This window comes from Rhipicephalus microplus, chromosome 3 (assembly GCF_043290135.1).
Source record: "Rhipicephalus microplus isolate Deutch F79 chromosome 3, USDA_Rmic, whole genome shotgun sequence".
In the NCBI taxonomy this organism is placed as follows: domain Eukaryota; kingdom Metazoa; phylum Arthropoda; class Arachnida; order Ixodida; family Ixodidae; genus Rhipicephalus; species Rhipicephalus microplus.
The window spans coordinates 268,537,217-268,562,994 of NC_134702.1; the positions used below are offsets into that span (position 1 = coordinate 268,537,217).

Here is a 25,778-nt window from a genome sequence, read left to right on the forward strand (position 1 = left end):
GACCACTCTCCATGCCAAAAACCCAGACACTTTCCCCAGTTTACTAGACTGCCAGTTGCATTGCCGAACCTTTTAACCACACTGATGGTAGTGGTAACACTATCTTGATCGATACAACAAACAGCCACATCGTCGGCATATGCCAAAATTTTAACTTCGGATTCTTGTAATCTAAAGCCACGAATGCAACTGTTTTGAGTTATTGTTAAGCACAACGATTCTATATATAAACTAAAAAGTAGGGGACTCAATGGACAGCCCTGACGGACAGAACACTTTATGTTAATTGTATCTCCTAGCGTATTATTGATTACCAGTCGGGTCGTGCAGTTCCGGTATGGCATAGATACTTCATCTCTGATTACAAAACCAACGTTGACATGGTCAAGAATGGCAAGCAGAAGGTTGTGGGAAACACAATCAAAAGCTTTCTCGAGATCAATCTGTAGAATGGCTACCCCTACTTGATTGGCATCGCTACACTTGAGCACGCAGCGCATCTTGTGTATATTGGTCACAATGGAGCGTCCCATAATCCCGCATGCTTGGTGAGGCCCTACCAATTCTTTGATTACCCCTTGAAGTCGCCGTGCTAGTACTTTCATTAAAATTTTGTAATCACAATTAGTTAGTGATATCGGTCTATACGAAGAAACTAATTTTAACTTCTCCGAGTGTTCTGTCTTAGGTATCAAAACTGTATGTGCTTCACTAAAGGACCTAGGGAGGCCATTAAAATTATAAGCTTGATTGAACACATCTGCAAGTACTTGGGATAATTCATTTTTAAACTCCTTATAAAACGAAGCACAAAGCCTGTCCAGCACCAGAGATTTACCAAGATTCATTCTATCTATAGCCCTTTCTACTTCCGTTGGCAGTATATATAGCTCTAAAGCTGATTTGGTGTCATCTGACAACTTCGGCATTCTGCTAAGGAACTCCTGCTTAAATGTCTCTGAATCAATGGGCGTGGCAGCGAAGAGTCCTTGGTAGTGTTTGCCAAACGCTCGTCCTATGCTCTCATTGTCTGAAACTTCGATATCGTTGACATCAATGGCATCTATATGATTTCGTCTGGCATGACTTTTCTCTAATCCAAGCGCTCGCTTCGTCGGGCGATCATCCACAGTCATTGATGTTGCTCTGGCTCGCACTAGCGCTCCGCGATAGCGTTCCTCCTCATATACCTCTATCCTCTGTTTGATACTCCGCAAATCGTCACCATATACTCCAGGTTTTTCACATTCACGAGCTGTTAGCCTCTCAAGTGTTCTTCTAAGCTCTTTCTCATTCTTCTTAGATTCAAAAGATAAAACGCTAGATCTCTCCATTGGTTTTATTTTGATTTGCAGCTTGAATAGCTCCCATTCTTCTCCTATTTTGTCCATACACTCTATGTTAATATTACCTATTTCTTTAATAACTGATGCGCTAAACGACACATCCCTTAAGAGGTTAGAGTTCATTTTCCACTGTTCCCAAGAAAATACGTTCCTTTCTTTTTTTTGACCCGATATTGCATTTTACAAGACAGTGATCAGAAAAGGACACAGGGACAACATTATAACTGCTACACTGGGCTATCGCATCTGCAGTAAGGTAAAGTCGATTCAATCGGGCATTACTTGTGCCTTGAAAGTGGGTACACTTCACATCTCGGGAGCTATGCAAACACTCCGCTACATCTACTAATTCGTGTTCAATAATTACCTGTGCCAGGACATCACTGCTTCTGTCTTTAACCTTAGGCCTGCTTGATCTATCACTTTCACTCAAGACACAGTTGAAATCACCCACCAATAAGAGTTTCCTACCAGTACACATATGTTGTCGTAAATTGGAAAAAAACCCGATCTTTCCTGGCCAATAGTTGGAGCATAAACACATATAATGCGCCATTCAGTGTCACAATAAACAATATCACACCATACTACTCGGCCTGAAGAGCAAGAAAAGACATTTTCTATGACTAATCCAGGCAGTTTTCTAATAAAAAGAACACATCCCCCTGATGTGCCTATGGCCTGGCTCACAGTGGCAAAATACCGTGATGTAAACTTAAGCACCATGCTACCAGTCTCCTCCTCGCCTTCAACTTTCGTCTCCTGCACTGCAAGCACATCAAGACTTTCTTCCAACAACAACCGATAGACTTGGCTTTGCTTCTTCTTTGAAGCCAAGCCTCTAACATTCAGCGTGGCGAAGCTAAATGATACTTGAGGCGCCATTACAACCATGTGGAGGAGTTAGGCCCGGAGCATGGCGCTTGCCTTGCACGTCTAGCGCTACGCTAGACGCCTCCAGGACCGGCCGACCGCCCGGTTTCACTGCACAGTAGAATTGAATTGTTCACAGCTTTCTTGTCCGTGGTGCCACCAGCTCTTGCTCTAATGCTGGTGCGTCTGCCAGTCGGCGTCTTTGCCGGTGGTTCTTCCACGCTACTTGCACTGTTCTTGTCTCCCGTCTTCACAGGTTCTTCCAATGGTCTTTTAGTAGCTGGAACGGCACCGCTAGGCCAAGAGACGCAGCTGGCGTTGCACATGTTTCCGTCCATCTTTATGTCGAAACCAACGCTACAAGAGGCACCATCGACTACTTGGCCTTGTTCCGACGCATGGGCAGACGCTCCGGTTACTTCACAGCCTGCGCCTGTCACTGCATTGTCAGCTGTCTCGGTCGATACAGCTGCAGAACCTGGTCGAGTGGCCGCAAATGGCGGTGTAGATTCGGCTACTGATGTTGCAGATGTGCAGTTCAAATTTTCTGCGACTTGATTTCCACAACCTTCAGCCGCGTCCTCTGCTTGTGTCACGTCCATAATGTGTTCTGACGCATCTTTGGCCTCCGCTGACGCGGTCACTGCGGCGTACAAACAGACGCATTCCGCGTCCCCGTGCCCGAAACGCCGGCAGCGAGAGCACCGTGGCACCTTACACTCGCGACACACATGTCCTGTTCTGCTGCAACGCAGACATTGCATAGGCCGACCTGGGGCTACCACTAAGGCTAATTCACCGGCGACTCGTATCTGATGAGGCAGGTCCTCAACTTTCACACCACTTTTCAGCTTAATGAAAACAGTGCAGGTCATCGAATTCTTCTCATTTACTCCTTCCATATGCCAGCGTTCCCGGGTCACTTCTGTAACTTTCCCGAACGCTGCCAACGCCGTGCGAACATCTTCGTCCGAAACGGCGTGTAACAGCCAGTGAAGTCGCAGCCTCACCATCTGCTCCAGAGGGTCGATAACGAGGCAGCAGCGTCCCTTGACCTGGAGTTCTTTCAGTTCAGTCAACCTCTTCGTCGCCTCCTGGCTGTTAAAGGTGACGGCCCACACATGGTTAATCTGGTAGGCACCCAATGCAATTACGTCGGGAAGCAGTCATTCCTTGTCCAGGGCGTTCCGGAAATCTTCGAGCTTGAAAGGCCTCACTCAAATATCACCGTGCAAAAACACTGTGTTCAAAACAATACGTCCTGTTGGCAGATTCGGCAAGATGATCTCAAAATCCTTGTCACTTTCGTCTGTAATCATGTTTCCGCGGCCACCAAGGACCGCCTTTGCCACTCCGCGGGAGCCTATGATTCCTGCGTCCGACGCGTGCGAGTGCCGGCGAAAGAATGACTGAGCCACGCTGGTGCTTAGGACTTGTTGGCAAACTTGCCTTACGCAGATTTGATGTCGGGAAAGCAATCGCGTTATTACAACTTATAAAGCATTTTGAAACGGCAAATGAACAAGCAGTCATTGCATGATGCGAATAGCGTAGCGAGTGGGTCATCCAATGCTCCAACCCATTAAAAAAAAATGGCAGCATATCCACGGAGTGAATGATGTAGAGTGGGGCGAAGCATTCGTCCGTCTGTGTGAGACCGTCCATGCGTCTGTTCGTGCGCCCGTCCCTGCGTTCGTTCATGCATCTGCCCCTGCGTCCTTTCATGCGTCCATCCATGCATCTGTCTGTGTGTCCATTCGTCCATATATTCAACACTCCAAGTCTCACCATCTCGCATCTTTTTATCATATATTCCCCATATAGAAGCACGCCATTCAGTGGACATTCCAAGGACTAAACGAGAGGTGGCACACGCACACATTCTTACGGCTTGCACTTCGGGTCTACTTTCCACCTTCAACCACCTTGAGTCCATGGTATATACTAGTTCACTGTATTCATGGCACTGCGGCCCAATGCTCGCTAAACCTTTCTAAAACCAAGGAGGTTACGCCCAGCGAGTATAACCTAGCAACCTTTTCCTGTCAGATAGTGCTCAATGTACATGCCAGTGGCTGCTAATGTGAAATGAGAGACAGGAGGATTCAGCTTTTAATTTCTTACGGCTTGCGCTTCGTATCTGCTTCCCCCCTTTAGCCACCTCGAATTCATTCATGGTATATACTAGTTCATTATATTCATGGTCCTGCGGCTCAACGCTCAATAAACCTTTCTAAAACCAAGGAGGTTACACCCAGCAAGTATGATGTAGCAACCCTTTCTTGTCCGATAGTGCTCAATGTACATGCCAATGGCTGCTAATGGGGATCGCAGCGTGCGCGTTGACTAAAAGCCGAATGCTCCTGTCTCTCATTCCCCCTTAGCAGCCATTAACATGTGCATTGAGCACTATCTTTAATTGTTCAACAACGCACAGAAGAAATCTCTCACCGGAACCACCTTGGAGGTCAAAATCGTAAGGACCGCTATTTCGGGTATGTGCCACTGGTGGTTACATACGAGGGACGCACAAGCCACGCCATAAGGAGCTTCACCCCTAAAAAGCTTCCTTTTGTTCAGTTATTACCTGTAATGCATACGCACTTCAGACATACTTCCTCATCGTCGTCAACCACTGCATGAACAATTGGCACAAAATTCCTCGCAATAATTTAGCTGATACCATGTTTCTCAGAAAAATGGCAAAAAATAACACAGCAAATGCAAGCCTACTACCCTATAATTTTTATTACTAATGCCATGGTGGACATCAAGGAAGTGTGCTGCAGCAGTTACTTAACGAGTGTCTAGAAAAGGCTCTACAAGGACACTCTTCTAGCTTTCGCTGTGATTTCCTGCGTGATTCACAGATTACGGACTTTCATTTTATTCACCATCATTGTGAGTCAACTGTCCACCGTTCAATCACCACTCTCCTGGGTCTCCTTCATTGTATCTTGGCTAGGAAGGGCAGTGCAAGAGCAAATAACCAGACCACTGATACCCCAGAAGGAAGGGATTCCAGTTCTGATGATGATATGTGGGGTTTAACATCCCAAAACCACCATATGATTATGAAAGATGCCGTAGTGGAGGGCTCCAGAAATTTTGACCACGTACGGTCCTTTAACGTGCGCCCAAATTTGAGCACACGGGCCTACAACATTTCCGCCTCCATCGAAAATCCAGCCGCCGCAGCCGAGATTGGAACCCGCGACCTGCGGGTCAGCAGCCGACTACCTTAGCGATTCCAGGTCTAATCACGTGATTTCTCCCCTGTCGGTGAACACCTTAGAGGGCCGGCATTTCGAGCAGACAAGCGTAATTAATGCAGTGGGCACTCAGGATCATGCCTGTTAAGATTTGGAAAGTTAGGTGTCGTGATAAACGCTAAATTTTTACTGAATGCCACTTGCCCTTCTCGTGGGCGTGCACCCCAAGATAGAGGGAGTCACGTACAGAAAGCAATAGTCCTGCTTTTACGTCACTCATTTACGTTGACATTGGTGCTCTGACCTCACTCATCACGCACTCTTCATCAAATCTTGGCTAAATGCTGGCTATATATAAAAAACAAAGGACGAAAAATCTCCCATTATATCTTGCACCTTGAACAGTACCTCATTAAGAGCGCTGCATGTGAATTATTCTAGTTAGCGTGTGTAATTTGCGTGTTCTGTTGAATAGTATGGATGAGGAGTACTTTGGTCTGGGCTAGCTGCTTCATATCATTTTGAAAGGGAAGGGCAAAGACAAAGAAAAAAGAAAGACAGCGCTCTTTGCCTAATGTCTTTCCTTTCCCTGCCTCTTTGTGCTGTTCTTTCAAAATGAGTACAATGAATGAAAGCTGAGAAAAATAATAAAATGCACAAATGGAATTTCAGCTTGTTATTATTTTTATTTTTGTTTTCAATGACCACCAAATGCAGACTGATCGGCCCTCGTTTCACATCCACCTTGGTGAACCAGAACCGTGGGCTCGGCAGCTGTTCTGCGAGAGTGACCACTAATCCTCTGCACTTCATCATGCAGGTTTTTCTTCGTGCCTTCGCTCTGATGCTCTTTCCTGCGCTGTCTGGTTCAACAACGTGCGCATCACTGGTGTGCGCGCTACCGTCCCGTGGACCTGCTCAGATTTCAACATGCGGGACTTGGCCGGACAGTACTCGGGATTCAACGCGGCGAGCCATGCCACTATCTCAGCACTTGGTCCTGGGCACGGCTTGGAAGGCCCCGTCGTCAACGACATCAATCGTTCCCCAAGCTATAAAGCCACCGCCCCCGTCGGCATCGCCTTGTGGGCTCGGCAGCTGTTCTGCGAGAGTGACCACTAATCCTCTGCACTTCATCATGCAGGCTTTTCTTCATGCCTTCGCTCTGATGCTCTTTCCTGCGCTGTCTGGTTCAACAATGTGCGCATCACTGGTGTGCGCGCTACCGTCCCGTGGACCTGCTCAGATTTCAACATGCGGGGCTTGGCTGGACAGTACTCGGGATTCAACGCGGCAAGCCATGCCACTATCTCCGCACTTGGTCCTGGGCACAGCTTGGAAGGCCCCATCGTCAATGACATCAATCGTTCCCCAAGCTATAAAGCCACCGCCTCCGTCGGCATCGCCTTGTGGGCTCGGCAGCTGTTCCGCGAGAGTGACCACTAATCCTCTGCACTTCATCGTGCAGGTTTTTCTTCATGCCTTCGCTCTGATGCTCTTTCCTGCGCTGTCTGGTTCAACAACGTGCGCATGACTGGTGCGCGCGTTACCGTCCCGTGGATCTGCTCAGATTTCAACATGCGGGACTTGGCTGGACAGTACTCGGGATTCAACGCGGCAAGCCATGCCACTATTTCATCATCTGGTCCTGGGCACAGCTTGGAAGGCCCCATCGTCAACGACATCAATCGTTCCCCAAGCTATAAAGCCACCGCCCCTGTCGGCATCACCTTGTGGGCTCGGCAGCTGTTCTGCGAGAGTGACCACTAATCCTCTGCACTTCATCATGCAGGTTGGTCCTTCTTACAGCCTATACGCAAAGAAGTCGAGCAATTACTTCTTACTTTAGCTGCCGAGACCGCAGCGCCTGTTTGCTACTTGTTGTGAGTGCGGAGCTGTCGTGCGTTCCTTGCTGCTAGTCGCGGATGATATGGAGTCGAACACAGGACCTGATAACGCCGAGTTGCGTAAGCTAACTGCCGGTCAAGCAACTGTCATTATGGAAATTAAAGACATTAAGGCACAACTTGTTGCCACGAATAACACTATCGCCGAGCTCGCTAAGCGTGTGGCTTCTGTGGAAGCGAGTTGTGAACACATCGAGCACTTGCGGCAGCAGCTTGGAACCGTACAGACTGACAACACCGAAACTGTGTATCGTGTTTCTCATTTAGAAAGCCGTTTTGATGATGCCGAAAATTGGTCCCGTCGTAACAACCTGATCTTTTATGGTATCCCCGATTCTTCATCTGAATCGCGTGCACACCCTGAAGAAGCGATCATTCACCTTTGCTCCGAACAACTGAATTTAACAGTCGACACAAAAGAAATAGAAAGAGAGCCTCGCTTGGGTCGCCATACCTCTGTCCGTAATCGTCCCATAAGTGTCAGATTTTCTGCCTTTAAGACGAAAGAGGCGATCCTTACTATCGCTCGCAAGTTGAAAGGTACCACATACGGCATTGGGGAGGACTTTTCCCAACGGGTACAAAACGCACGTAAACACCTTGTCGCCTTTGCAAAAAATAAGTCCGTGCCTTACTCACTTCGGTATAAAACGCTACAGATCGGCCCACGACGCTTCTTCTTTAATGAAGCTTCACAAAGCGTGCAAGAACAACTATAGCTATTCCGTCCCGCCCGTCAACCACGCAGCCACCTTACTCACATGCCCCGTGCCACCGTTTCACTCTCGGTTATCTTCACTAACATTCGTAGCTTGCTTCCAAAACGTGAAGTAGTGTCAAATCTGGTGTCATCATCCGATAGTAACGTAGTTGTACTAACCGAAACATGGCTTTCTAGTGAAATTGCTGATGCTGAAATTTCGAACAACTTTCCCCAATTTGATATTTTTCGAAAAGACAGGCACGGTGGCAGAGGGGGTGGGGTATTAATCGCCGTTCATACTGAACTATCCTGTTGCCCTGTCAATATATTAAGTGACCTCGAAATTCTGTGGCTGATCTGCCATACCGAACCTTCATCTATTATTCTTGGCGTGTGCTACAGGCCCCCTACTCATCATTCCGATTTTCCCAGCAAACTTAATAATATTTTGAGTGATTTAGCCAAGCGGCACCCTAATGCATGCATCTTGCTTTTCGGTGACTTTAATTACCCCTGTATTGATTGGTCTTCTATGCAATTAGCTACAGGTAACTCGGAGGCTATCAAATTTCTGGACTTCTGCCTTAACCATAATCTGACCCAACTGATAAAAGAACCAACTCGTGTCACGGTAGATTGTGCCAACACGCTTGACCTTATTCTGACATTGCATCCCGAATTCATGTCATCAATTAGTTACCTTAAAGAAATAAGCGACCATAAAGTAATTCATGCCACACTTTCCCTCAAACCACATTTTCACCATTCCCCAGCAAAAAAAAATCGCCTCTACAATAAAGGTAACTACTCGGCCATAAACGACGAACTGCATGAATTTTATCGGTCCTACGAGTCGACATTTCACAATCGCTCCGTGCAACAGAACTGGTCAGATTTTCAGGGCAAGATGAATATTTTAGCAGACAAATATATTCCAGTCACCACTATTCCTTCTAATCGTCATAAGCCGTGGTATACCAAAAACCTTAAAACACTTGAGAACAAAAAAAGCGGCTCTTTCGTAACGCGAAGTTTAAACCTAATGCCGACTCGCGGGACAGATACTATCAAGCTGAACGCGCATATCTCACAGAAGTTCGTCAACATAAACATTCCTTTTTTCACTTGGACCTTCCCCGCATGATAACCGATAACCCCCGTAAATTCTGGCAGATCATTAATCCTCAGCCCAACCACTCTATCCGTATCTATACGGATCAGGGTGATATCCTTTCAGATTCTGAGTGCGCTAATACATTCAATGCCGCTTTTTCATCCGTTTTCACAGCCGAACCAGACGCCCCCCTACCTGAGTGCCTTACCCCTATTATGTCAATAATGCCGGCTATAAATTTCTCGGCCGAAGGCATCGCATCACTGATTGAAAAACTAAAGGTTTCTTCGTCCGCAGGTGCTGATGACGTCACTTCTAAACTTCTAAAAAAACACAAAACATATTTCTGCTGCAGTCTTAACCTTGTTGTTCTCGCAGTCTCTGTCATCAGGCACTCTACCGAACGAATGAAAAGTGGGAAAGGTCATTCCCGTCTACAAGTCAGGTAACAGCGTTTCACCATTAAACTGCCGGCCCATCTCCATAACCAGCATACCATGTAAAATCATGGAACATATCATCTACACTAACATCATGAACTTCCTCGATTCCAACAACTTTATCCATTCATCACAGCACGGTTTTCGCAAAGGTATGTCCTGTGAAACACAGCTCGCTCTTTTTATTCATGATCTGCATTCCAACATGAACTCTAATATACAGGTAGACGCAATATTCCTTGACTATGCTAAAGCCTTCGACAAGGTACCACACCAACGCTTGCTGTTAAAGCTTTCCCACTTAGGTTTGCATTCAGATGTCATACGATGGGTTAAAGAATTTCTTACTAATCGGTCTCAGTGTGTGTGTATCAATAACATAGCCTCTAACCCCGTCCCTGTATCCTCCGGCGTCCCCCAGGGTTCCGTGCTGGGTCCCCTATTGTTCCTGATATATATCAATGATCTGCCATTGGACGTTACTTGCTCTGTTCGTATGTTCGCAGACGACTGCGTTATTTATCAGTCAATAAGAAATACCTCCGACCAGGCTGTGCTGCAGAGCAGTTTATCTAAAATCCTGAATTGGTGCGATCGCTGGCTAATGGTCCTGAATCCCAGTAAATGTAAATTAATGTCCGTCACCCGCACGCGAAGCCCTCTCTTCTATCCGTACAAAATTGCTAGCACTCTTATTGAATCTGTTAGTACCTTCAAATATATTAGTGTAACTATCTCCAAAGATCTCAATTGGTTTCCGCATGTGTCCAACGTCATCTCATCCAGTAACAAAACCCTAGGCTTTCTCAGACGTCATTTACGCAGCTCTCCTCCTCGCCTTAAACTCATCGCATACAAATCTTTAATTCGACCAAAACTTGAGTACGCGTCCGCAATCTGGAATCCTCATCAATATTATCTCATAGACGCATTAGAAATGGTGCAAAACCGCGCCATCAGGTTCATCCACTCATCATATTCGTATAACGTTAGTGTATCCTCATTAAAGGCAGCAACTGGCCTGCCCAACCTTTCTTGTCGCCGTCGCACTGCCAGCCTATCCCTGTTTCACAAAATGTATTACAGTTCACACAATCAGCCACCTTACATCTCACCGCCTGCTCGCATATCCCTTCACACAGGCCATTGCTTAAGTGTTGCTCGTCCTCAAACCCGTACTCTCACCTACTCGTCTTCTTTTTTCCCATACATCATTGTAGACTGGATCGGCCTTCCCTACGCCGTCGTTGCCCCCACTCACTCAGATGCTTTCATTGATGCTGTAAAAGTGGACCTCTCATCCTGAATGGTCATGTATCATCTATCCTTACAGTACACCCACCCCTTATGTAATGCCCCCACTCGGGGTCTTTAAGGAAATGAAGTGAAAGTGAAAGTGAAAGAGGTTAGGGTGCTCCACTGCTGACCTGAATGTCGTGTGTTCTACAGTCAAACCCCTTCACAAAAAAGACACTGATATAGGCGACAGTGAGTATACGAGACTTGATAAAAGACACCAGTGCGTTTGAAGTAGAATACCAGTTGATAGGAAAATGCATACATGGCACCCTGCTTATAAGAAACATCTCATATGAAAGGCAATAATTGCTGCCCAGAGCACGCCTCTTATAAAGGGGTTCAACTGTATTTCGGCCGTGGTGGTCGCATCTAGATGGAGGCAAAAAGGTAGATGCCAGTGCACTGCGCGCTTTTTCCAGAGACCTCCACTATGGCATCATCATCATCATCATACTACTACTACTACTACTACTACTACTACTACTACTACTACTACTACTACTACTACTACTACTGCTACTACTACTACTACTACTACTACCGCTACTACCGCTACTACCGCTACTACTACTACTACTACTACTACTACTACTACTACTACTACTACTACTACTACTACTGCTACTACTACCGCTACTACCGCTACTACTGCTACTACTACTACTACTACTACTACTACTACTACTACTACTACTACTACTACTACTACTACTACTACTACAGTCGAACATGAATATATCGAACTCGAAAAGGATCGCGAATTAGTTCAATATATAAAAAATTCGTTATGAAAAAAAATAGAATCCCCGGGAGCTTACCTGAAGCGGATTATCACCTACATAGGCGCATTCAAGAATAACAACTAATTCCGCACACATGGCACAACAGAATGATTTATTTGTGTGAAAAAAATCTCTAATGTTGGCCTGCTTCTTCGTTTTTGAGATGTTGAAGACACTAGTCACGATCTTATCAAGTCTGTCCAGGTGCGACAGCTCAGTTCCCTCCATGTGGCCGATACAACGGCGAATAATGCCGAACGCTGCCGCCACTACAGCAACGAAGTATGTACGTGTAACTAGTGCCTCGTCCGGATGACCCTCCTCGTCAAATGAGCTGTCAGCCTGGACATTGCAGTTCGCTTCCACAAAGTCGTCTGCAGACACTTCGTGCGGTACTGCGGCCGGGAAGCTGGATGAATACTCGCAAAACGTGTCAACTATGCGCTCGTCGTCGCCATCTTCACCGGTTTCCGCAAGTTCCACCATCTTGAAGCTTCCCTTGCAGAAGCAGTTGATCACTGTGTCCATCTTCACGTCTTGCCCGGCATTGATGAACTCTGCGGGAAAAAACTTTGCAGAGAATGCCGGCCACTCCATTATCCACAGCTGGATGTCCTGGCTGCTGACAGCTTCGTTTTTGTCAGAATTAGTTTTGCCAACAATGTTGTAGCGCAGCTGAAATTGGTGAAGACACCCGCTGTTGTCGACGAAGTTGTTTCACAGAGGGCAGTGGCAAACCACTAGGCCTTGGCGATCAGCATCAGGCTATCCACAGGAATGTTCCTCGCATGCACTTCTAAAAACCAGGCATAGAGTGCCTTTGTGCCTTTTTTACATTCCCGTGGGCATAAGCGTGCACATGACAGGCTCCCAACGTTCACTGCTCCACCGCCTTTACCTTGATATCTGCCTTGTTTTTCAACATGATACTCAATGCTCCGTGGCATCCCGAAGTCGTCCGCGACAGTCGAACATTTCTTGCCCCCCTCAACATGCTGAACAGCCTTCAACTGCATCGCAAAAGCAATGATCTTGCGCTTCTTGACGCTGGCCATAGCTACACGAAAAGTCGACAATTTAAGGAGTACACAGCAGCTTTGCACACCATGCAAGAAAAAAAGAAATGCTACACATGCAGCGGCATGTAGGTGACGCGACAGCAGAAGCAACAAAGTTCTCGCGAGGCGATGGGCACCTGCAAGGGCAACAGCAAAAGGCGCGAGCTGTGGTTGGCTGATCAAAACTCCCAAAACAGCAACAAAAAATAAAAAAAGACGAATGGAAGAGGATGTTGGCTTCTTCTTCGTTCCTGCTCTCCAAGAAGAGAAAACAATAGAGAGAGATGAGAAACGAAAAAAAAAACGTTCCGCAAGTTAGAGATAGTGCGGGCTGAGCCCTCTGGCCCTTACATTTTTTCGAGCGTTTCGGGTTTTGGCGGGCTGGGCGCTGCGAGTGCCAAAGCGTGCCTTCCAGCTGGCACACGTAGATTGCGAGGAAGGGAAGCGCACCTTCCACTCGCGCGGCATTCGATATAGCTGAAGGTAGGTAAAAATACCGTTCGATATAAACGTGCAAACTTCTATACTTTTAAAAACGAATTTCAAAGGGATAACTTATGAGTTCGATATACCCAAAAATTCTATATATGTGGGTTCGATATAACCGTGTTCGACTGTAATGCTACTCCATTTTGCTTGCGTTCATCTTCTTGTCGTTCCCGCATCGTGCCTTTGCCAACCCTGACAACGCTTAGCATGTGCCTGGTGCATCGACTCTGACTGCAGTTTAAGCAGAGCGCATCTCAGTTCGTGTATCGCAGTTACAATACATGATTCATCCCAGCCTCTTCAAATGTATGTGCACTGACTGATCTATCCCACAGAAACCGGTAATACAGTCGAGCTCGTTTATAAAGAACCGGAGCCTGAGGCAGAATTTGTTCGCTGTATCCCGAAGTTCGTAGTAAATGAAACAAAGCTTTTAAAGAAAAGTTGCGAGTGAAAACACAAATTTTTTTTTATCTAAAAAAGTCAGTGATGCACGTGTTTCAAAGAGCAGAAGTGATAAGGGCGGTCTCTAGTTTATTTCAAACAGCAGCGTGCTTCTTCGCCGCGGCCCGTGGCATCAGCTGCATGAGGGACGGGCTCCAAAGTTTCGTCGCTCTCGCAATTTGATTCTTCCAAATCTTCCTTGACACGTACTTCATTCACAATGCCCTAATTCGTGCACCGTTCCCCAGTGTCGGCATCATCATCGGCTGTAATGAGACTGTCGCAACAGATGTTCCATCCGCTCTCCCATGTCGGAGTCGATAACGTGCTGCCACAAATCGTTCCCGAAGTGATCCAGTTTGAAAGCTCCACATCGGCCCCTAGGTCGACGAAGTCTGCCTCGCGAGAAGGGTTTCGCGCGCATGTGGCCGTCACCACCGCCCACGAAATATTTATAATCTCCACAGATGAATACCGGGACCGCCGAAGCGGCAAATTGGCTGCCAGGTGGTCAACAGCCACGAGCAAGCGCTCCAAAACGCGGCACCTAATGCGCGGAGTACACTCAAGCCAAGCGATCACGCTTTCGACGCTTTGTTGAGCAGCACGAAAAAGTGTGCTAGTCCTCCCGTCGGCCATCATGACCCCACACACACACCAAGAGCGAGCGAGACGCGCACTTGCGACACACCTGCCAGAACGTGCGGAATAGCTCTGGGCCCATTTCCAGTCAGAAAACCAAACTTATTCGAGCCAGCGTGGTGGGCGTCGTGGAGTCGGGGAGACGGGCGAAGGGGTTGTGATCGAGAGAGGAGACCAGACTTGCGAGAGAAGGGCAAGGCGTTGCGATAAAGAGAGGGGAGGCTGCGTTGGGAGGGCGACCTTGAAAATCAAAACACACAGGAAGGAGGCAGGTCAGGTAGCTTCCTTGAAAGGTCCACGAAACGCGCAACTCGCGCGTAGAAAAACTTGAAAGAATGGCTCTGCGTGCAGAAGTCAAAGCACGGCTACCTGGATCGACACGCACGGTGGTGTTCAAATAATCAAAAAATGGTTTTGTTGTGCCGGCGGGTTTACGTGACCGACTTCGATATTTCGCAATTCGTTCCACTCAATTTAACAATTTAACAGCCGTTTTCACGCTTCCGTACGCGTGGGCAGGGCATGTTGAGGCGAGAGCAAAGTGAGCAAAAACAGGTCGTAAACCCAAAACGAATTGCGAATTATCAGTCTTTGGGGTAGCGTACGCACGTGCACTAGATGCAGATGATCGGATACAGTCGGTGGCCGACGATGTTGGCAAATGGTCTAGTCACTCCAGGCCGGCGACGCCAACAACAACAGCGATCAAAAACAGGGTAGACGGTCGACCGGTCTTTGAAAGATCACTGGCAGTGTGAAAACATGGGCCTCATCTGGCGATGCGGAGTTCTCAAAGTAGCGGAGGGGGGGGGGAACAAAGCACGGAGGGGTGCGTAACAAAAAGCGGTCGGTGAGAGCGGACTAGTAGGGCGCGGAGGCAGGGTCAGCGTTCAACAATAAGAATGTATGGGCACCTCGCTGAAGCCTGATCGGTGGTCAAAAGTAGTTTTTGGGGAAGTCGGCTGAGCGCTGACCCCATTTGCTGTAACCGATCGGTGGCGCTCGAGACGTTAGTTGTAAGTGCAATTTTGTGCCATTGAACCAATGTATATTTTCACGGTCATGCGGATATTGTTCGTTTTAAGCGAAAGTTCGTTTTAAGTGGGATTGTTTTATGTCGGCTCGACTGTACAAAACAGAGAATGCTGAAACGACACAACATCAATGGCATACAAGATTGAGTGGGCTGGGGCGCGTCATGCACACGCGACCTTTATTACACATGATCTTGGTGCAAATGCATCATGTGATCCTCCAGCCGCGATACCGAAGAGAGCCACGAAGGAATTAAGCTTGCTATGGCTACATGGGGCGAGAGGCGAAAGATTCAAGCTTGCCTCATCGCATTATAATTTTCTGGCTCGTAGCGAACCAATTTGAAAAATCACCGTGGTAGAACGCTTTTCATTGGGCACAGAAGAATTTTTAGTGTAACTACAAATGTCAAAGTGCCACCTAGAGAGGGGTGCTTAAAGAAGTACATTACAAACAAAACAAAAGCCGTACGCACATCACATTTTTTACCCAAAGGCGCTGCAGCAGATGGGTTGCAATGTAAAAAAAACAAGCCTTCATTGATGCAGCACACTGATTCTCTTTATAAGCCATTTGATTCAGTCATGAAACTAACAAAACATGAACTACAGTCTAACCTCAATATATCGAACGGCGCGGCGATCGCGAAACAGTTCGATATATCCAGAATTCGATATAAAAAAATCACGAAAAAAATGCGTCAACAGCTTGCTGAAAACAACCAACGAACCGTTCAAGCGTGGTGCAGTAAATACTCACTTGAAGATTCAAACATAGTATTTATTGTGTTGGTTTAAAATATTGAAAAAGAGTAGCCTGCTTTTTGTGGGCCATGGCGTGTTTGACGACTGCGTCCTCAATATAGTCCAGGCTATCCATAAGTAATAGGCTGGTGCCTTCAATCGCACCGCAGTGGCGGCGCACAAGGGCCAAGGCAGCTACGACCTCAGCTGATGTCGGGAGCGGGGCACCATAAGCGCTTGCGGGATCCACCTCGGCAGAGTCTTCATTTGGCTGCTCAGCAGTAGCTTCGGCGACAATCTCCACATCCGTGAGCTCCGCCGTGAGCTCTGCCGTTCGGAGTTAGGCCTGTCGCGCACCACAGCGCGCGACAGGCCTAACTCCGAATGCAAGAACACTGCGAGCACTATGACCGATGCCTGCCGATGCTACGGGGGAGGAGCTTGCAACAAGTGCGCAGTGTGCCGTTGACACCATAGAGACTGCAACGACTGAGCTGCAAGGCTGTGGCATGAGTCCGGGTGTAAAGCGCGCACATGGCGCGCTCATGCCGGCTCGCCTGACTGCTTTCCCTTTCCCGGCGGCAGTGCGGGCCGTGTCCGAGACAGTCGTCTGCGTCCTTTCCCTCCTATACTTTCCTCCTCAATCTTTACCTCCCACTCCCCCGTCCCCCGCGCGAAGCCATGTCAGTGCCTTCGTATTGAAAGACAATAACAGCTCCACGCTTTTCTCTTCACTTTCCTCATTCAAGAACCTCTACCGCAAGGCTGCGGCGCGCGTACGCCGCTAGGTTAAAGTGGCGCTCTCGGCGCCATCGATGTTGTGTGCAGCATTCGTAAACGCCCGCCGTTCTACCGCTACTTTCGAGAGCTGCAGGAAAGCTCGCCGCCTGTCAATGGAGCGCGGGCGGTTTGGGGTGGCTGAGTTCGATATATCCATTATATGTCAAACTTTGTTCGAAATAAAAATCAATAATGCATGCGATTTCCCGCGTGATATAGGAACCGTTCGATATAGGCAATAATTCGATATATCAGTGTTCGATATATTGAGGTTTGACTGTAATATAAACATTCAACATTCTAAAATCTGAAAACAATTACCATTGCGCGAAGAGGACTGTTTGAATACAATAATTTTCGAATGGGAGTTTTACCATGACATGATAGCCATAAGACCTTCGAGGGCAGTTTAATTCGGTGCGATGATAGCACTTCCCATCCTAGTTCATTTTTCATATTGGTACAGCTGTCATCTTTTGAGTAATGGCTTAGGACAAACCCTGCAGCGCTGTTCTACATTTTTTCATGTTTGTCACTTGAAGACATATGCCAAGGAATCTCATAGAACACGAGTGTATTTACATATAGGGGGAATGTATGCTAAATACACCATTGATTGTAAACATGCCGGTGCCTGTCTCAGACTTCGCTGTATTAAATATAACGATTTGGTGGCGTTCACCACCACTGAATCAACATGAGCATTCAATGAGTGGCCCTCCATGGTTTTTAATTCATTCTCCACTTACCCACGGCTGCACAGAAAAAGCTGCTGTTCTTTCCTTGAGGGAACTGGACAGCTCTCTGTAGTTGACCGCGTCGGCCATAGACGCCCCTTTTCATCCCACCTTTAATTCTCTTTCCGCATTCCCCTGCAGATGCTGCTTTCACTTGTGGCTGAGAAATAGCGTATTTCGCGCTCCTCATGCTCCTCCTTCAATCCCTCGCATATGGTGGCCAACGAGTGTCATTTTACTTCGGTTAGCGGTTGTTCTGCAAAAGTTGGTAGAACTAGAGGACTTCGTTGAACCTCACAGTTTTTGGAATTATCAATGTCGCCTTTTTTATATGAGTAACGGTTTCAAACCGTGCTCGAAAACAAAATTCAGGCTTAAATAGCACGCATATAGGCACTGATTTGGAAAATAGGCATTTATAGGCACTTATACGCACTTAGGCATGAACACCTGAAATAGGCACTTATAAGCACTATAAAAACACTACAAAAGTCCTTCTTAATTTCTAATTCATGCTCATATATCAAAATGGCACGATAGGAATGCAAGGAACAAAATAGGCATTTGCCTATAATCCGGCCTCCAGTCGTGACGATTATGCCCATTTTCCTTTAAAATATGTGACATAGTACTATTTGAAGTCGATTCGAGATGCTCAATCAAAATCACTGTTCGATTCAAACTTAAAATTTACTTTTCGCACAAGCCTACCACTTTCGCTTTGGAAAGTGCAATCGAGGATGCGTTGACCGACCCTCAATTGCACTTTCTTACATTTTTCATGGCACCAAGTGAGTTGTATGTCACACTAATGACATCCTTGTCTGAGGTTCTAAAGGCCATGAGCACGACAGTCTAAAACGTGGAGCTGCAGGCACCTGGGAAGGCTGGAGAACAAGTGAGTGTTCAACGCCAAACATTCCTTGGGCACTGGCTTGACAACGATAAAACTCCTGAAAGGAGTGTTGAAGCCACACAGCAAATGAAGAGTCCTAAAAACAAGACTGAGAACAGTCCTGCCGAACTGCTGCACAGAGTAGTCAGAATGGCAACATACTTCGCGAGATCTGTTCCTAGCCTTGCTCACATTTTACAGCCTCCTTTGTATTCAGCTCCTTGGCTTCTTTTGTGTGTTCGCCTGTGCACGCCCTGTCTCTTTTTAGAATGAACATTTGCCAACTTGAGCAACTTGAGGAGCAGCGATGGCATAGTGGTTAGAGCATCCGCCTCGTATGCAAGAGGTCCGTGGTTCAAATCCCGGTACCGCGCAGTTCCCAACCGGATTAAAAAAAAAATCCGCGTGTTGATGGAACTGCATTAGGAGGCCTGGGGTGCGGCCTCACCGGCAAACACCGCCGAGAACGCACTCCCTCACCAGAGAAGGATTGGCCACCCTGGTGCAGTATCTGGCCACTACCTCCCACATGCTTACGTCAAATAACTCACGGCCCTCAGTCCCCAGCAGCTGCGAAGCAACTGACCACGGCGGCGGTCAGATCTGCAACGCAGCAGAGGGTGCTAAGAATCTCTGGATCCGGACAGGCCGCCATTGGAACCTGAACTTGGCAACGTTTAACGCTAGAACCTTATCTAGTGAGGGAAGTCTAGCTGTACTATTCGAGGAGCTAGAGGGTGTTAAATGGGATATAATAGGGCTCAGTGAGGTTAGGAGGACAGATGAGGCCTATACGGTGCTACAGAATGGGCACGTCCTTTGCTACAGGGGCTTGGCAGACAGAAGAGAACTGGGAGTGGGGTTCCTAATTCACAGAAACATAGCTGGCAACATAGAGGAATACTATAGCATTAATGAAAGGGTGGCAGGTATCGTAATTAAACTGAATAAAAGATACAAAATGAAGGTAGTACAGGCTTACGCGCCTACATCCAGCCATGATGACGCTTCAGTTGAAAGCTTCTATGAAGACGTGGAATCGGCAATGAGTAAGGTAAATACACAGTATACTATGGTGATGGGCGACTTTAATGCAAAGGTAGGGAAGAAGCAGGCTGGAGACCAGGCAGTAGGAGATTATGGCATCGGTACTAGAAACGCCAGAGGAGAGCTACTAGTAGAATTCGCAGAACGCAATAATTTACGGATTTTGAATACCTTCTACCGAAAACGAGAAAACCGCAAGTGGACATGGAGGAGCCCTAATGGCGAAAATAAGAACGAAATAGACTTTATAATGAGTGCACACCCTGGAATCGTTAAGGATGTGGAAGTGATTGGCAAGGTACGATGCAGTGACCATAGAATGGTACGGTCTCGAATTCGCCTGGACTTGAAGAAGGAACGACAGAAACTGATACGCAAGAAGCCAATCAATCAGCTAGCACTGAGAGGGAAAGCACAGGAATTCAGAGTGTCGCTGCAGAACAGGTATTCGGCTCTTAGTGAGGAAACCAACCTTAGCGTAGATACAATGAATGATAATCTGACGAGTATCATTACGGAGTGTGCAGTGGAAGTTGGAGGCCGGGTAGTTAGACAGGACACTGGCAAGCTTTCCCAAGAAACGAAGAACCTAATTAAGAAGCGTCAAATCATGAAAGTGTCAAGTACAACAGACAAAATAGAACTGGCAGAGCTTTCGAAGTTGATTAATAGACGTAAAGTATGCGATGTAAGAAGGTATAACATGGAGGGAATTGAACACGCTCTGAAAAACGGAGGAAGTGTCAAAGCATTGAAGAGGAAACTTGGGATAGGTAAAAGTCGGATGTATGCACTAAGGGACAAAGAAGGCAAAATAACTACCAATATGGATAGGATAGTTAAAATAGCGGAGGAGTTTTACAAAGATCTGTACAGTAGCCGAGACAACCACGACCTTAATACTATAAGAACTAGCAGTAACCCAGATTACACCCCACCAGTAATGATAGAAGAAGTCAGAAAAGCTTTGGAGAGCATGCAAAGGGGCAAAGCTGCTGGTGAGGATCAGGTAACATCAGATTTGCTGAAAGATGGAGGACAGATTGTGTTAGAAAAACTAGCCACCCTGTTTACGAGGTGTCTCCTGACGGGAAGAGTACCAGAGTCTTGGAAGAACGCTAACATCATCTTAATACATAAGAAAGGAGATGACAAGGACTTGAAGAATTACAGGCCGATCAGCTTGCTCTCTGTAATATACAAGCTATTTACAAAGGTAATTTCTAACAGAGTAAAGAAAACATTAGAATTCAATCAACCAAAGGTACAAGCAGGATTTCGAACAGGCTACTCAACAATTGACCACATTCATACTATCAATCAGGTAATAGAGAAATGCTCAGAGTATAACCAACCACTATACATAGCCTTCATAGATTACGAGAAGGCGTTTGATTCAGTAGAAATATCAGCCGTCATGCAAACACTGCGGAATCAGGGCGTAGATGAAGTATATATAAACATTCTGGAAGAAATCTACAGGGGATCAACTGCTACCATAGTGCTTCATAAAGAAAGCAACAGAATACCAATCAAGAAGGGTGTAAGGCAGGGGGACACAATTTCCCCAATGCTATTTACCGCGTGCTTACACGAGGTTTTCAGAAGCCTAGAATGGGAGCAGTTAGGGATAAGAGTCAATGGAGAATACCTTAGTAACCTGCGCTTCGCCGATGACATTGCATTGCTGAGTAACTCGGGGGACGAATTGCAACTCATGATTACGGAGTTAGACAAGGAGAGCAGAAAGGTGGGTCTTAAAATTAATCTGCAGAAAACGAAAGTAATGTACAACAACCTCGGCAAGGAGCAGCGCTTCGAGATAGGTAATAGTGCACTTGAAGTTGTAAAAGACTATGTCTACTTAGGGCAGGTAATAACCGCAGAGCCGAACCACGAGATTGAAGTAACTAGAAGAATAAGAATGGGGTGGAGCACATTCGGCAAGCACTCTCAAATTATGACAGGTAGATTGCCACTATCCCTCAAGAAGAAGGTATATAACAGCTGTATCTTGCCGGTACTTAGCTACGGAGCAGAAACCTGGAGACTTACAAAGAGGGTTCAGCTTAAATTGAGGACGACGCAGCGAGCAATGGAAAGAAAAATGGTAGGTGTAACCTTAAGAGACAAGAAGAGAGCAGAGTGGATTAGGGAACAAACGGGGGTTAAGGATATTATAGCTGAAATCAAGATGAAGAAATGGACATGGGCAGGGCATGTAGCGCGTAGACAGGATAACCGCTGGTCACTAAGGGTAACTGACTGGATTCCCAGAGAAGGGAAGCGGGCTAGAGGGAGACAGAAGGTTAGGTGGGCAGATGAGATTAAGAAGTTTGCGGGTATAAATTGGCAGCAGCAAGCACAGGACCGGGTTAACTGGCGGAACATGGGAGAGGCCTTTGTCCTGCAGTGGACGTAGTCAGGCTGATGATGATGATGATGATTTGCCAACTAGTAGCTCCCTAAAAAAATAATAAAATTCTTTCTTCTTTGACATCAGTAGTGTGAGTAGCAAAAGAATGTCAGAGTATTTGGAAGCAAGCACTCTGATACTACAGTTGAATCTCGATAATTTGAACTCGAAGGGGCCCGAAAGGTTGTTCGAATTGAAAGAAGTTCAAATTATTGAAAGCTAAATGAACGGAGGGCTCACCATGCAGTGGCGCATGTGCATAGAGCTAACACACGAGGTGTAAGTTTGAGAAGACTTACATTTATTCACAAATTACGGGACAACCATCATTAATTGAAGTAATCGGTAATGTACGTCTGCACACCTTTGCCTTGCAGCGAGGCAATCAATTTCCCATGCAGCTTGCAAAGAATTTCTACTTCGGCTTCAGAATTCTCCTGGCAAGAGAAGTTACGTGCAGCAATGTTCAGCGTCGACAGTCTATAAGGACATCGACAATGACTCAGTCTTCACTGTTGCCCTCTGCGCCGCAGCCATGGCCAGCACGTGACGGGAAAGGATCGTCTCCACACGAAGAGAAGCAGACTGGCATTCGAGAGAGAACCAACACTCACCGGCAGCTTTTTTTGTTTGTTTCTTTTCTTCCCACGCAGCATTGAAAGGAGAAAGATCTCTACGTGGCAGGGACAAGAAAGGAGAAAGCGTGGCACCGGCGTGTCACAGATCGGCATTTCACAGAGAGAGCCAACACTTCGTGACAGCTTTTTTTTTTTCTTTTTCCTCTCTCTCTTTGCGCCCAACGTTGAAAGAAGAAGGGTCTCTACGTGCAGAGAGGCAAAAGGCAGAAGCGTTGCACAAGCGTGTCACAGATCGGCATTTGAGAGAGAGCAAATATTCCGCCGCAGCCTTTTTTCTTCTTTTTCTTCTTTTCCTTCTTCGCACGCAGTGTTGAGGTATCGGAGGTGCCGCCACGGGATCGGGTGTAGCGCCAAGAGCATTTTAGGAGCATGGTACGTTCAAATAAACTGTCTCGAATGCTTGCGCGTTCGAATTATAGGGCGTTTTCACCTATTGGAATACACAAAGCTTTGACGGGACCATAGCGTCAGTTTTAATCAACAGGAAGCTTGAATTAAGTGTATTTGAATTGATGAGATTTGACTGTACAAAAAAAAGTTTGCTTGGAGTGCTCCATACACTCTACAGCTGCAAGTTGGTGTTCCAGCTCTTGGAGTCAACAACCCATCAAAAGAAACAGTCATCACTGCACCATTCTTTGGACTCAAAGCATCCATTTGACAGAAGCACTTAAACAGACAGTTCTATGTCATAGCTTTTGCCTCAACAAACTGACAAGTGTCACGCCCACATAAGAAAAGAAAGACTTGCTTTTGCCTCAGCGTATGTTATACAAGTACAGCAAATAAGTTGTTTGCAAGTTGTTCAGGCTGGAGATGGATCATGGGCCATCAAGTTCCCTCTTCACTTCAAGGACCCTTGATGATTAGAGAGGCTGAAGATGAGAATGGTGCTATATCGATAAGAGGCTGAATACATTCCAGGCAAAGAACATAGCCACAGACACACTTTTTAGTTGTATAGATATATGGGGTTTAACGTCCCAAAACCACCATATGATTCTGAAAGACGCCGTAGTGGAGGGCTCCAAAAATTTCGACCACCTGTGGTTTTTTAATGTGTTCCCAAATCTGAGCACCTGTGCCTATAGCATCTCCGCCTTCATCGAAAATGCAGCAGCTGCAGCCGGGATTCGATTCTATAACCTGCGAGTCAGCAGCCCTTAGTACCTTAGTAGCCACTAGAGCGGCAGGGTCACTTTTTATTTGGGTGCCTCTGCGAGAAATAAGCTAGAAGAAAGTGTGGAACTTTTTCGACACTACTTGACAATTACTATTGAGATGAATCAACACTGTCTTCAATGGTTAAAGGGGGACATGGGTCTGGAGAGCGAAATTTGTTACTATTGGCCCTAGACACATGATTTTTTCAGAGAATATTTAGTTTTGTATGCTGATTTCAAATATGTAAAAATTACATTTTCTGTACATCGATTGGAAAAAGCTACAATTTTTATTTTATAAATTTGAGATGTGACTTGCTTAAAAAGTAGTGCATTTGGAGAACTCTAATTGAGCAGGCATGTTTCTGAATTTTTCAAACAGTGCAAGTATGAAATTTAATGCTTGTATCTGAACTTTAGCCAATGTTATGCAGTCTTCTTGTCGCAGTCTCTCAGCTGCTCTGTTGTGCAAGAAAAAAGGGTCTTCCAGAAGAGACGCTGACCTAAAGCGACCACTGACTTGTTCACTCCAGTTGTGGTCCCTCGCTCTAGGCTAAAAGAAATTCTTAAGGTTATGCACCTTTTTCCTTGGCTTTCCTGTTTTGTTTGTAGCATCACCATATTTTTTAAATGTTTTTTTTGTTTGTTCAGAGGGACTGCATTCCACTGTCTAAACCTCTTAATTGCTCAGTGCATGTTGTTAACAAATGTGTGAGAACTTTCTTGAATGTTTCCGAATGTTCCACCGAGATAGCTCAGCACCTTTTGGGACCAGTGATGGGACTGACAACATTTGACTCAGTAGCCGACCATGACAGCAGCAGCTACCACTGATCTGGGAGGCTCAAAGGGCCCAGTAAAGAGTTCAATATTGGCTCCTGCCACATTCTGCACTGTTGTAGTGGCAAGATGACAACAATAATGAAAAAAATGTTCCCACCTCGGTTTGAGTGACGGGCCTGCACCAGGGTGGCCTGCATGGCCTCCAAATCAAGCCGCATCGCCGCATGCTCCCGCTGCAGCTCGTTCATGCGCTGCCACAGCTGCCTGCTCTGCACAACAAGATGCCTTCGTTAGTTCCATCATCATCTGGGTCAAGTTCATAGGGATAAAACTCAATTTAGGTTCCTCAGCATGAGTTCTCCTCAACAAAATTTTCTGCCTTCAACAAAACAAGGTGACACAGCAAGGCCTGTTAAGCCATAAATGACCAAGTGTGCTTGGGAGCATTGCACCGCCTCAACCATAGTACACACCCAAACCTCGTACGATTCCGAGATGGCTGACCTTCCGAACTGCAGCGTCGCATGTGAGAATGGCAAGAACGACAGGGAGGGGGCAATACCATAGGCCTCTCCACGATGGCCATGCCAAGAATGTGTTGACCACATCTGCGCATTTCAGCTATCATCAGAGAGCCAGTGCTAAATATTTAAAGGCGCATCATTTGTGCCCATTGCACGCAGTTGTAAGCATGGTGGCAGAGCAGGTGTAAGTACAGTAGACTATCAGTAAATGGAAATCTGTTAAATGGAACAGCTGCCTCCGGCATGATCGGTATCATACGTGAATTCTGCACTCTTGTTCACCCCTCATTAAACAGAAATTCCTGTTAAACATTTCCCCGGTCCCTTCAGGTTCTGTTTAACAAAAATCTACTGTACTTTTTTATTTATTTATTTATTTATTTATTTACTATACCTCAAAGGCCCTTAAGAGAGGGCTTTACATGAGGGAGTGGGCGAACAATAAAGATTTAGTAAAACAACGATTCTATGGCATTCCTAAATGTATCTGTGTTGGAATGGTCGACAACACTTGAGGGAAGATCGTTCCAGTCCCTGGCTGCCTGAGAGAAGAAGGAATTAAGGTGGGCTGTAATGCAAGCAGGAGGAGGTTACACGGCCTTGTGGTGACTAATGCGGGCTGAAGTCCGACGGGCTGGCGGAATAGGGGAGTTATGCTGAAACGCGTGATACATTTTGTGGTACAATGAGAGTCTAGAAATCTTACGA

General features: G+C 46.4%; 1 protein-coding gene across 6 annotated transcripts in view; it reads right to left on the reverse strand.

The window, feature by feature from the left end:
• Positions 1 to 25,778, reverse strand: part of Git (ARF GTPase-activating protein GIT1) — a 293,327-nt gene that overhangs the window by 94,318 nt on the left and 173,231 nt on the right. For all 6 annotated transcript variants that reach the window (XR_012894547.1, XM_037419552.2, XM_037419545.2 and 3 more), the window contains one exon: positions 24,704 to 24,815. Coding sequence is in view for 5 of the 6 variants with exons in the window: in XM_037419552.2 (XP_037275449.2) it covers positions 24,704 to 24,815 (112 nt within the window). In the remaining variant the exon portion in view is untranslated. The remainder of the gene's footprint in view (positions 1 to 24,703; positions 24,816 to 25,778) is intronic.